This window comes from Neomonachus schauinslandi, chromosome 7, assembly GCF_002201575.2.
Source record: "Neomonachus schauinslandi chromosome 7, ASM220157v2, whole genome shotgun sequence".
NCBI classification, from domain to species: Eukaryota; Metazoa; Chordata; class Mammalia; order Carnivora; family Phocidae; genus Neomonachus; species Neomonachus schauinslandi.
In genome coordinates this window covers 100,999,492-101,012,473 of record NC_058409.1, presented here as the reverse complement: position 1 = coordinate 101,012,473, position 12,982 = coordinate 100,999,492, and the positions used below count along the sequence as shown (strand labels likewise).

The 12,982-nt window shown below is 45.6% G+C and overlaps 1 protein-coding gene across 1 annotated transcript in view; it reads left to right on the top strand.

Annotated features, from left to right (window-relative positions):
* Positions 1-12,919, top strand: part of ADRA1B (adrenoceptor alpha 1B) — a 48,023-nt gene extending 35,104 nt beyond the window's left edge. The window contains exon 2 of the mRNA XM_021697879.1: positions 12,306-12,919. Within this exon, the coding sequence (XP_021553554.1) occupies positions 12,306-12,919 (614 nt within the window). The remainder of the gene's footprint in view (positions 1-12,305) is intronic.
* The last annotated feature ends 63 nt before the right edge of the window (positions 12,920-12,982 follow it).

Here is a 12,982-nt window from a genome sequence, read left to right as displayed (position 1 = left end):
TCTATATATATTCATTCATTCTATATATATTCATTCATTCTATATATATTCAATATATATATATTCTTCTATTTTTTTATAGTTATTCTTCCATCTTCCATATTCTTCTATATATATTCACTCTATATATATTTATTCATTCTATATATATTTATTCATTCTATATATATTCAATATATATATTCTTCTATTTTTTTCATGGTTATTCTTCCATATTCCATATTCTTCTATATATTTGGATCATTTAGTGCCCCCCCCCAAAAAAACAAACCATCCTGTTGGCATTTTAATCAGGTTGTCTCGAATTTACTGGTTAACTTGGGGAGAACTGAAGTTCTCCTGAATAGAGACTTCCTGTACTAAAGCAAGCTATGTCTCTCCATTTATACATGTCTCCTTTTTATGCCCCTTTATAAAGTTTTGTAGCTTCCTTCACATAGGTCCCACTAATACTCAGTTTCTAAAAGCGATCTTCAGGGAAATTGCTATTTCCAGTGAGGTCAAAGCATGGAACACACTCAGTTCGGTATCAAAGATGGGCCCTTAAGTGCTGTGGAAACCACTCCATCCCATCTCCTCTTAACTCTGGGCCTACACCAGGAGGTAGCTTCCCTCCTGGAGGATGAAATGTGCCAATCAGTTAATCAGTGGGTAATTGATGGCACTGATTGCATGCCCAGTATAGGGCACAGACCCCCTCTTCAAGGAGCTTTGACACTGCCTGAGCAGACAAGGGGCACATCCCTTAAGAATGGCATCCCATATTAATCTATGTGCTGCAGACTCTGTTCTGATGAGAAATAAAGAAGAGGCCTAGAGCAGTCGGGAAAGGTTCCAGGAAGGAGATGGGAACTGAACTGGGTGTTGGCACGTGGTTACCACTTAAAGAAAGAAAGAAAAGGAAGAAAGCAAGGTATAAGCAAGGGAATCACTCCACAACCATTTATTCAGCACCTCCTATGAATCTGAAACTGGCGTAGGCACGTGAAGAAGATGTTATATGCTCAACAAATGTTTTTACACATTCACTATAAGGCAAGCTCAGTGTTAGGTGCTAGAGAAACCAAGATGAGTAAGATAGACCCTGGCCTTGAGGATCTTGTAAATAAGGGAGATGGACTCTCAGCTAAGTCCAACAATTGTTATGATAGGAATCTGTGCAGCAAATAGCAAAGACTCTTAATCTGGTGATGGTGCACCTCCTGGGTACCCATGGATGGGATTCAGTGGGTCTGTGAGCCCCTCAAATTAGATGGTGCTAAGTTATCTGCATAACCAGCATTGGCAGGTTAAGAACCACTGGAGTAGAGTGACATAAAACTCTTGGTTTCTAGACCCTGGCATCTTAATGGCCAGATAAAATATATGTAAGACACCATGACAAATAACAAGTAAACAATTCTAGACTTCCCCCACCCCAGAGGTGTTCTAAGAGTTCAGAGGCAATGCCCAGACTTGGACCAGGCAGATTTGGGTCTGAATCCCAGCTCTGCCATTTATGGCTGTGTGACCTTGGGTGAATTCCATTCCCTTGGAGACTTGATTTCCACATCTGTCATTGAGAAATGAGAATTCTCTCCTCCTGCCTGTTGGGAGGGTGAAATTAGGTAAGGTGTGCAGGTCACCTGGATCTTAGCAGGTCTTCATGGACTGTTCATTCCCTCCTCATGCTTTTACACTTCCGAGGAAGCCACGTAGGGTGGGCTGTGGTTGTGTGTAGGAGGAATCTGAGCCAGGCCTGGAAAGGATGGAGAGGAGGAGGGGAGAGCGGAAGGCATCTCAGACCAGTGGACAGTGTGAATAAAGGGAAAGGAGCCAGAAAAGTCAACTCACGTTGTGAAGATTCGGTCCATTGCAGCCAAGTTGAGAAGGCCTTAAATTCCAGGCTCAGCAGTTTGAACTTTATCCTATAAACTATAGGAGCCGCTAGAGGGTTTGGGCCAAGAGTGTCAACCTCATGGTGAGGTGGCTTTCAGCCCAGCCGCTGCTCATCCATGAATCCCAAGATACCCAGGAAAACAATTTTAAAAGGAAAATTGTAACATGAGCTAAAGCAATGCTTTTCACCTCGGGACCTGGTTAAAAAAGCAGATCCTGATTCATTGGATCACTGAGGTTCTGCATTTCTAACATGCACCCAGGTGATATGGAGGCTGTTTATCCATGAACCTCACTTTGAGTAGCTAGGGGCTAACATATTTCAGTTTTATTATTTGTATTACTATTATCATTCCTGTAACACATGTTGGCTGAGTGCCTGTCATGTGTCAGGCACTGTGCTAGGCCCTAGGGAAAGAGAAAAATCAGACATGAACTCTCTTTTCTAGAAGCTCACAGTCTAATCAGAAGAGATGAGGCATAGCCCTCAGCAACTGTAATTCAAGGTAGAAAGTGATAAATGCCATATTTGGGGGTTCAGATAAAGTGCTTTGACAATTCAGCAAAGAGAAAGATTGTTCCCAGTTGAGGGAGAAATTGCCTGGTGCTTAAGGATATGAATAGAAGCTTCTTTTTCTTATTATTAAACAGTGAGTAAGAACCCAGACTTCAAAGTTGGATTTTAATCCTTACTAGACATGTGACTTTGTTAATCTCTTAAACCTCAGTTGCTTCATCTGTAAAATGAGATACAGTAATAGCAATGCTCCTGGAAGGATTGCATGAGCAAATGTGTGTAAAACATAGTACCTAATAACCGGTTCCTAGGTCATTGTAAATGGTGGCTCTGCTGACTATTATTGTCTCGTTTGCTTTAAAACTTAGCATGGGTCTGTTGGCCCCAAAGCTATTGTATTTGTTGGACAACTTTATGATCTCATTCCAGGGTTAGGTGGCAACTAAAAATGGAAAACCTCAAAGGGAATTTCCAAATCCAAGGAAACCTCCTTTATAAAACTAGTGCTGAAAGATTAGCAGCTATTTCAAATTTTTTGAGTTTTTATTGCACCAAACTGTTTCAGCTGGGGAGACTTGGCTTGGCTGTAGGTGTAGCTAAGTGCTCCTCATAAGAGCCATGTTGAAAGGGAGTTCCACTCGGGCGCCTGGGTGGCTCAGTTGGTTAAGCGACTGCTTCGGCTCAGGTCATGATCCTGGAGTCCCGGGATTGAGTCCCGCATCAGGCTCCCTGCTCGGTGGGGAGTCTGCTTCTCCCTCTGACCCTCCCCCCTCTTGTGCTCTCTTTCTTTCATTCTCTCTCTCAAATAAATAAATAAAATCTTTTAAAAAAAAAAAAAAAGAAAGAAAAGGAGTTCCACTCAATTTACAAGTTGATCAAAATGGTTTTACCACCCACTGGCTCCCCTGAGGTCATCAGCTTGTCTGATTCTGTGAAATAGGTCAAATCAAATCTATAATCCTAGAGTCTCAGAATGTCAGTGCCCGGGGGCATGTTACAAACCACCCAGCCCCTGCTGGATGCTTTAGGTCCCCATGTCCTGGGGCATCTCCAAGGCCACCTGTTGGTCATTCCTCCAACCAATGTTTAATGAAGGCCTTGGACAAGTGCCACCTCCACCGGTATCTCCAGTTCTTCATCTGGAAAGTAGGGATAATCCCACTTTACTCACAGGCTGTTGTAGGAATTAAATGAAATAGAGTCTAGGGAAGTTGGCTGACACATCACAAGGACCCAATAAGCACCATATCTTTTGGTTTACTTCTTATTTTTTAAATAATATTCTTTGGATTTTTCCCAATTACAAAATAATTCAAGTTTATGGAGAAAATTTTGGAAAACACCGAAAAGCACACAGAGGGGAAATTCACCCATGATTCTACCACCCAAGCATAAACACTGTAGACGTCTCCTTCCATGTGTATCCTTCAGTCCTTTATCCATATCCACATGCATATTTTGTCTCCCCATGTACTATCTTGGTGGTGATTGATAGCTTCTGTCAAAGGCAGCCTGCATTCAAATTCTAACTCTATCACCCACTGGCTCTGTGACATCCAGCGACTTACCTTCCATTCCCCAGAGTGTAATGGTCATGGCCTCCAGGGGGCGCATGCAGGTTGGCCACAGTCACCTAGAAGTGCTGTAGACGACCGTGTGGAATGGCGCCCCCTAGCGCTACGCCGGGCACAGCCATGCTGGGCTGCTTGGGAACATAGGCGGAAAGCACCAGAGATTAAGCATTTCCTCAGTGACTGGCACAGAGTAAGAGCTTGTCAAATGGTAGCCACTACTCCACAAACGCACCCTGTGGTTTTGAAGACTGGAGGCTCACAGAGGGTTGAGACCTTGTGTTCACTGCTCTGATTTGTTGAATGGCATTTTAAGGGTGACCCACTGGGATCACATCCAGCCAAGAAATACTTCTCTCCAAGTAGATCCCGCTCAGCCTTGGCTTTTGAGCCTTACACTTCCAATCCCTCTAAATCGCCCTTGCCCTCAGGCAGGCAAAGCCCAAGTGGCATGGGTGGGTTCACTGCACCATCTGCTAAACTCTCAGAGGTACCCCCCCCCAGCTCCACCTCCTACACTCCCCACCCAGGTAGAAGTGTTCCAATGACATGTTGTCCCACTGGATCTGCTTAAAAGGCCTCAGTAGGAGCCACAGTGTTTCCCGGGCTGCTCCTAGACGTCTGCTCAAATTCACTAGGGATTTGAGCTAGTGTGCAGGATAGCTTGAAATGACAGCTAGAGGGGCACCTGGGTGGCTCAGTCGTTAAGCGTCTGCCTTTGGCTCGGGTCATGATCCCAGGGTCCTGGGATCGAGCCCCGCATCGGGCTCCCTGCTCGGCCAGGAGCCTGCTTCTCCGTCTCCCACTCCCCCCTGCTTGTGTTCCCTCTCTCACTGTGTCTCTCTGTCAAATAAATAAATAAAATCTTTAAAAAAAAAAAAAAAGAAAGAAAGAAAGAAATGACAGCTAGAGATGGCACAAGAAACTGAATCACATACTCAGTAGATCAGTCGGTCATTGAGCAAATATTTATTCAGCAGCTACCACGTGCTCCAGGCTGGGTTCTCCCGTGAGAAAATTTTTCCCTGTTCACTTTTCCCTCAATCCCTTGAGTTCCTCAAAGTGGAATTCCTCTTAGTTTAGCAAGTAGTTAATACCCCGCAACCCCAGCTAATCTCCCTTTTTGAAAAAGAGAGCAGGCCTCAGGCCCACCACTGTCTGGAGCAATCCAGAGATACTAATATCATTTTTTTCATCTTATTTTTCTCTACTATGACATTCTATTTATAACAAGTGGTGCCAATTAAAAAATAGTGACAGAAAGCTTCCTAAAAAATGTTTAGTTTAGACACCAAAAATTAGTTGATCTAAAGAAAAGCATTGAGTAACTGGTGCTGAGGGAGCTCCAGACTTGAGAGAGTTTCTTTCCCAGAAAAACGAGTGAACACTGCATGCAATTTCAGCACGTTTGAGAACCATAGGGTGCCCATCCTCGGGTCTGTGTTGGACAGAGCATAGGGTGGGAGTCCCCACACCCCGTCAGCACAGGAGATCCTGTGCTCTTTGCCACATTCCTCATCTTTGCAGCAGTAATACTTCATTAGCAACAGTGTTGCAGTAATAGTGGTGGCTGTGTTTGAAGCCGTCGGAATAGTTGTACTTATTGGGTGCTTTTTTTTTTTTTTAAAGATTTTATTTATTTATTTGAGAGAGAGAGAATGAGAGACAGCACAAGAGGGAAGAGGGTCAGAGGAAGAAGCAGACACCCTGCCGAGCAGGGAGCCCGATGCGGGACTCGATCCAGGGACTCCAGGATCATGACCTGAGCCGAAGGCAGTCGCTTAACCAACTGAGCCACCCAGGCGCCCCTATTGGGTGCTTTTGACATGCCTGGCACTTACCAAGCCCAAGTGCATCTCCTCCACACAGAAAAGAACTATCACTGTCCCCGTTTTCCAGGAATCTGAGCCTCACTGAGCTCAAGTAGCTTCTCCAGAGTCAGCACTTGAACCCAGATCTACCACCTTAAGACGTCTGAACAGGTCCCTAACCACTGACCTGCACATTTGTTGAATCAGCGTTTGTTGAATCAAATGAATGATGCTTGAACATGTTCTGGCAGTCGCTCTGCTAGTCACCAGCTGAGTGACCTTGAGCAAGACGCTCACCCTCACTGAGCTTCTGTTAAGGAAGTTTTCCTGGCCCTGTCAAGCCAGGATTCTAAGATGCAGGGCAAGGAACATCACAGCATTTCATGAGCAAGAGAAGTGGAGCTAGGCTCAAGGACATGCACTACGAGCTGGTGGCCTTGTCAGAAAGGCTGACACAGCCCTGACCTAAAGCAGAGAGAGCAGGCTTCCTGGAACCGCATTTCCTTGCTTCCCTCTCTTCACGGCTTTTTGGGTCCCCAAAGGTCTGTTTGGGTGCCCAGGAGAAAAGATCCCTGTCACTGATCCTCTTTCACGCCAAAGAGGCTCAGCACCTTCCTAATTAGCTACGGCTTCTTGGCTGCATCCGGACCACCCGGTGTAGCAAACAAGACCCCTCAGCCCAGTAGCTTCTGTGCAGCTGGGGGGAGGGGCGGAGAGAAGGGGCAGAAATATGCTTGGAATCCGAGAGGCTGCTCGTCTAGCCCTTGACACATACTGCCCCCCTGTGGTGGGTCTAGAGAAGAGGGCACGTCCCAGCAAGGATGGGCAGGGCTTCCATCTCTGGCTTCATGGAGAGAACCCAGATCAAACCAGTCAACTAAAGGAGGGAAAGCGAGGCCCAGAAAGGGAAAGCAACTCATTCAGAATGATACATCGAGTTACCAAACATAGGTCCCACCTATAGACTTCCTGTAATTAGATTTCCAGCCCAATTGGTGATTGACAAGAATAAGAATGATTTGGTTGGGGTGCCTGGGTGGAGCAGTCAGTTAAGCATTTGACTCTTGGTTTTGGCTCAGGTCGTGATCTCAGGCTCATGAGATGGAGCCCCAAGTCCAGCTCTGCTCTAAGTGCGGAGACTCTGTCAGATTCTCTCTCCCTCTCCCTCTGCCCCTCCCACTCGTGCTCTCTCTTTCTCTCCCTCACAAAAATATATAAATAAATCTAAAAAAAAAAAGAATTATTTGGTTAATTAGCGTTAATGCAAAGTTGATTGGGTGGCAGGCTCCTGGTACCCTGGGTGCTAATAAGGACTTTACATGTTTTATCTTCTTAATTCTCAAAATAACCCAGAGGCATTGTACCATTATTAGCCCCATTTTACTGATGAGAAAACTGAGACTTAGGGACACTGTAAAAACCTCCCCAAGGTCACTTGGCTGCTGGTGAGACAGCCTGGATTCTATCCTAAGGAGTCCAATTCTAATAAGGAAAGAGACTCCCTATCAGAGGTCACTGAGGGTTTGCTCAGGGTGGGCATGTAATACTGGGGTCTGCAGGAGGACAAAATAAAACAGAATGCAAAGGGAACAAGAGGGCAAAGTCATTATTCAGCTTTCAGACAAGTGAGGATTAAAGACTGACCAAAGCCAGAGTTGCAGATGTGGAGAGAAAATATCACAATCATACACAGCCAATGGGAAGGTGAATTGGTATAACTAGCTCAGAAGGCGATTTGGCTAGCTGTCAGCACTGAAATGCGCCACTGACTCAGTGGTTCCTCATGGAGGAGTAGATCCTACAGAAACACTCAAACACGCAAAAAGCAAAACGCATAAGGTTTTTCATTACTACAGTTTGTAACAGCCAAAATTGGAAATCACTACTTGACTATCATTAGAAAAGAATTAAGGTTGGAGAACGTTAAACTAGTATATATCCAGACCATAGGATGTAATGTTCTGATGTGGGGAAATGTTTTATAGACATATACATGTGCATAAATTAAATATAAATAATATATATATTTAAATTAAATATAAATAAATTTTTTTTCAGATTTATTTATTCACTTTAGAGAGAGAGAGTATGTGAGTGCATGGGAGGGAGGGGCAGAGGGAGAGAGAGAGAAAATCCCAAGCCGACTCTGCGCTGAACTCAGAGCCTGACGTGGGTCTGGATCTCACAACCCTGAGATCACCACCTGAGCTGAAACCAAGAGTCAGACACTTAACCGACTAGGCCACCCAGACACCCCTGTCTTATACATATTCTAAGTGAAGAAAGAAATTTGGGGAAAGGAACGTGTATGACCCCATTAAAAAAAAAATCTAAAAGGATAAAAATAAAACTGTGAACTCTGGTCCTCTATCTGAATGGAGAAGAATTTTTAATTTATATTATATAGAGTTTTTTTTTGTAATGTAATTTTTTTAAAAATCAGTATGTATCACTCTTTATTTTAAGTAAATGAGGTGGTTGCTATATATTTTTTTTAAGATTTCATTTTTAAGTAATCTCTACACCCAGTGTGGGGCTCAAACTTACAACTCTAAGATCAAGAATCGCATGCTCTACTGACTGAGCTAGCAAGGCGCCCCAAGTGAGGTTCTTTAATAGACTATTTTTTAGAGCAGTTTTATATTCACACCCAAATTGACAGGAAGGTACTGAGATTTCCCTCACACCCACTGCCCCCACACATGCACAGCCTCTGTCATTGACACCAGCCCCTACCAGAGTAGTTCATTTGCTACAATGGATGAACCTCACGACACATCATTGTCACCCAAAGTCCATAGTTTACGTTAGAGCTCACTCTTGGTGTTACACATGCTATGGGTTTGGACAAATGTAGAATGACATGTATCTGCCATTATAACATCATATAGAGTAGTTTCCCTGCTCTAAAAATCCTGTGCTCCCTCTATTCACCTTTCCATCTGTTATTTTTGTAATAAAAATATACAAATCTGGAGAGGGAAAGAAAAGAAATGAAGAGGTAGTCCTTGCCCAGAAGGAATTTAAAGTCTGAGTGGTGAGCGAGGACTCAGCCAGCCCTGGGATGGCTTTACAACTTTAACAGGCAAACAGTAAAATAACAGAATAAGATGTGATTGTGTACCTTCTGTGGAATACAGAACGAAGACGTCAGTGTGAGTTGGGAGGGGCTAATCAGAGCAGAGTTCCTGGAGAAGACTCCTGACTGGGCCAGGATATAAAGTATTTTTAGAAAATGGCCACTATTTATTATTTATTATCCCCGTGTCAAGTATTTTACATGGATATTTTCTTGTGTCCAAAATAACCCTATGGAACAGATACTATCTCCAATTTGTGGATGAGAAAATGGAGGCCAATTAACTTTTTAATTTTTTAAGATTTTATTTATTTATTTGATAGAGAGAGACACAGCGAGAGAGGGAACACAAGCAGGGGGAGTGGGAGAGGGAGAAGCAGGCTCCCCGCAGAGCAGGGAGCCCGATGCGGGACTCGATCCCAGGACCCCGGGATCATGACCCGAGCCGAAGGCAGTCGCCCAACCAACTGAGCCACCCAGGCGCCCCGGCCAATTAACTTTTCTAAAGTCAACAGCCAGTACACCAAAAAAGGGGACTCAAAACTAGGTCTGAGTGATCCCACACCCTGTATTCAAGCCACGGGATCACATTGCCTAAGTCAGCAGAAGGGTGACACAGGTAGGCAAAGAATGGAACGCAGAGAATGTCCGTCTCAGAAGAACTAGTAGCTCAGGGAGCCCAAACTCACAATATGGCTATAAATAAATGCTATGAAAAAAGTCAGCATCATCCCCTTACTTTTGGCTGAATACTTCTCAGAGCCATAGTCCTTGAAGAATACTTTGTAAGAAAATAAAGGCAAAGATCCAGCCCCCCAAAGCAAACCAAGAATCTAGCCCACTCCCACATTTCCCCAACTGATTCAGGTTGCTTGGCTGGCTCAGTCGGTACAGCATGCACTTCTTGATCTCAGGGTTGTGAGTTTGAGCTCCACGTTGGGTGTAGAGATTACTTAAAGAAACTTAAAAAGAAAAGAATCAGTACCTGTATAATTAGCACTTACATTCATGTATGGGTAGCCCTCTTTCCTTTTTTTTTTTTTTAAGAGTTTATTTAGAGGAGGCAGGAGTAGAGGGAGAAGGAGAGAGAGAGACTCTCAAGCAGACTCCACGCTGAGCATGGAGCCCAGCGTGGGGCTTGATCTCAAGATCCTGAGATCATGACCTGAGCCGAAATCAAGAGTCGGACACTTAATCAACTGAGTCACCCAGGCATCCCTGGATAATCCTCTTTCTAAGTTTAAACCCTTGCCTGGCTTAACCCTGCACCAGGAGCCCAGGGACATGGTTTGAAGTAACAAAAAAGGAAGGAAGGAAGGAAGGAAAGAAGGAAGGGAGGGAAAGGAGGGAGGAAGAGAGGAAGAGAGGAAGGAAGGAAGGTCCTATAAAGTATAATTGCATTTATCAAAACATTTAAAGATATATATACAACAGGAAAAAAAATCTGAAGGTATATGCACCAAATGTGATCTCTCTGCATTGCAGGGTTGTGTGTGCTTTCAAAATATTTTTTTTTCTTTTTGCTTTTTTGTATTTTCTCATTTTTCCACAAAGGGTATTATAAATAGCATTTTAAAAATATATTTTGTGGGCGCCTGGGTGGCTCAGTTGTTAAGCATCTGCCTTCGGCTCAGGTCGTGATCCCAGGGTCCTAGGATCGAGCGAGCCCCACATCGGGCTCCCTGCTCAGCGGGAAGCCTGCTTCTCCCTCTCCCTCTCCCCCTGCTTGTGCTCTCTCTCTCTCTCACTGTGTCTCTCTCTGTCAAATAAATAAATAAAATCTTTTAAAAGAAAATAAATAAATAAATAAAAATAAAAAAATAAAAACATATTTTGTATTCAAACAGAATTTAGTTTAAATCCCAGCTATACTACCAACATGCTGTGCAACCTGGGGCAAGTCATTTACTCTCTCCAAGTCTTAGTTGCCTTGCATTTAAAATGGAAATTGTTTTTAATTTAATATTGCCATAAAATATTTTTAGCTCTGAAATTGAGGGGTGAGTTAATCATGTTTCTCCATCATAGCACTTCATTGTATTTTATTGATTTATTTCCTTTTATTTCCATTTCCCTCTGCCTACACCCTTAGGCAACTATTTTGTGTTTGACATTATTTGAAGTTTTTTTGCAAAATGTGTGTGGTTTTTGGTGTGTTACTTAAATAGTATTATGTTGTAAATCTCCATTCTGTTTCCTATTTGTTCATAAAGAATGATGTTTTTAAGATCTTTCCATAGAGCTATATGCACATGCCATCCAGGGCTCTAAGTGCAACACAATGGCTGTGCTAGGCATCTACCCCACTCTACTTTTCTATAATTCCCAGTGAGGGACACCTAGGTTCTCGCCAACTCTCTGTCACCATAAGGAGCACGGCTCTGAATATACTCATGCATGTCCCCTTATGGACCTGTGCGAAAGTTCTTTGAGATCTATGCCCTGGAGCAGAACTGCGGGGTCAAGAAGTCTGTATATATAATTAATGAGACCAATGGGGCCAGAGTCTCCAGTACCGCTTCACAGCCTGTGCCCCCACCAGCCATGCAGAAGGCTCCCCCCTGTCCCCACAACCCTACCTACATCTAGCACTCTCCAGCTTTCTGATTTTTGCCAGCCTAACAGATACGTTGTATCTCTTTGTGGTTTTCATTGTAATTTATTTGACTCCCTAATATTTTGAGCATCTTGGTCTATGTTCATTAGCCCTGAGGTTTCCTGTTTTGTAAATTGCCCGTTCATTTTCTTTGCCCACATTTCTACTGGGAATGCTCTTTTTCTTGTTGATTTGCAGGAGTTCCTTATATATTCTAAACATCGATGCCTTTGACTGTCTTAAACATTGGAAATATCTTCTAGCATCCTTGCCTCATAGTTTTATCTTTTTGAAGTGTTAAGTCGTCTTTCTTTCACCCCCTAGATCAAAAAGATCGTCCTTTACGTTGTCTTCTTTTACCTTTAAAGTTTTACCTTTCACATTTAGGTCTTTAATACCTCTCATATTCACTATGGAAATAAATCGGCGTCTGCTTCAAGGCCTTTCTGTAGGACAAAATAATATAGCTAAGCGCCTAGCACAATGCTTCCGACCCAAGAGCTGTGCGAATGCAGGTGATGCTGATTATCGCTGGGGTAGAAAGTGGTAAGCGCTGCCCCAGGAAATCGAGAGAAATGGGAGCTTAGGTGCTGGTTAGCTAGACCAGGAAAGGTTTTAGGGGTGAAGCGGAAGTCATCGAGGTTGGCCCTAAAAAGGAATGTCGGATTCGCTCACCGTGAGATGGAAAGGCGAGCACTCCGGGCAGAGAAGGTGGCCTGGGCAGAGCCGTGGCGGCGGGGGTGCCGCGCGTTCGCGGCGTTTAGGCGGAGCACGCGGAGGAGAGGGCCCGACTACTCACGAACTGCTGTCTGTCTTTCTGCCCCTGTGCCCACCCCACCCCTACCCGCTGCAGGCTCCCTGTTCTCCACCCTGAAGCCCCCCGACGCCGTGTTCAAGGTGGTGTTCTGGCTGGGCTACTTCAACAGCTGCCTCAACCCCATCATCTACCCGTGCTCCAGCAAGGAGTTCAAGCGCGCCTTCGTGCGCATCCTCGGGTGCCAGTGCCGCGGCCGCCGCCGCCGCCGCCGTCGCCGTCGCCGTCGCCTGGGCGGCTGCGCCTACACCTACCGGCCGTGGACGCGCGGCGGCTCGCTGGAGCGCTCGCAGTCGCGCAAGGACTCGCTGGACGACAGCGGCAGCTGCCTGAGCGGCAGCCAGCGGACCCTGCCCTCGGCCTCGCCGAGCCCGGGCTACCTGGGCCGCGGCGCGGCGCCGTCCGTCGAGCTGTGCGCCTTCCCCGAGTGGAAGGCGCCCGGCGCGCTCCTGAGCCTGCCCGCCTCCGAGCCCCCCGGCCGTCGCGGCCGCCACGACTCGGGCCCGCTCTTCACCTTCAAGCTCCTGGCGGAGCCCCAGAGCCCCGGGGACGACGGCGGCGCCAGCAACGGCGGCTGCGAGGCCGCGACCGACGTGGCCAACGGGCAGCCGGGCTTCAAAACCAACATGCCCCTGGCGCCCGCGCAGTTTTAGGGTCCCCCCCCGAGGTGGGGAGGAAACCATCGTGGGGGGGGGAGGGCGGGCGGGCGGAGGGGG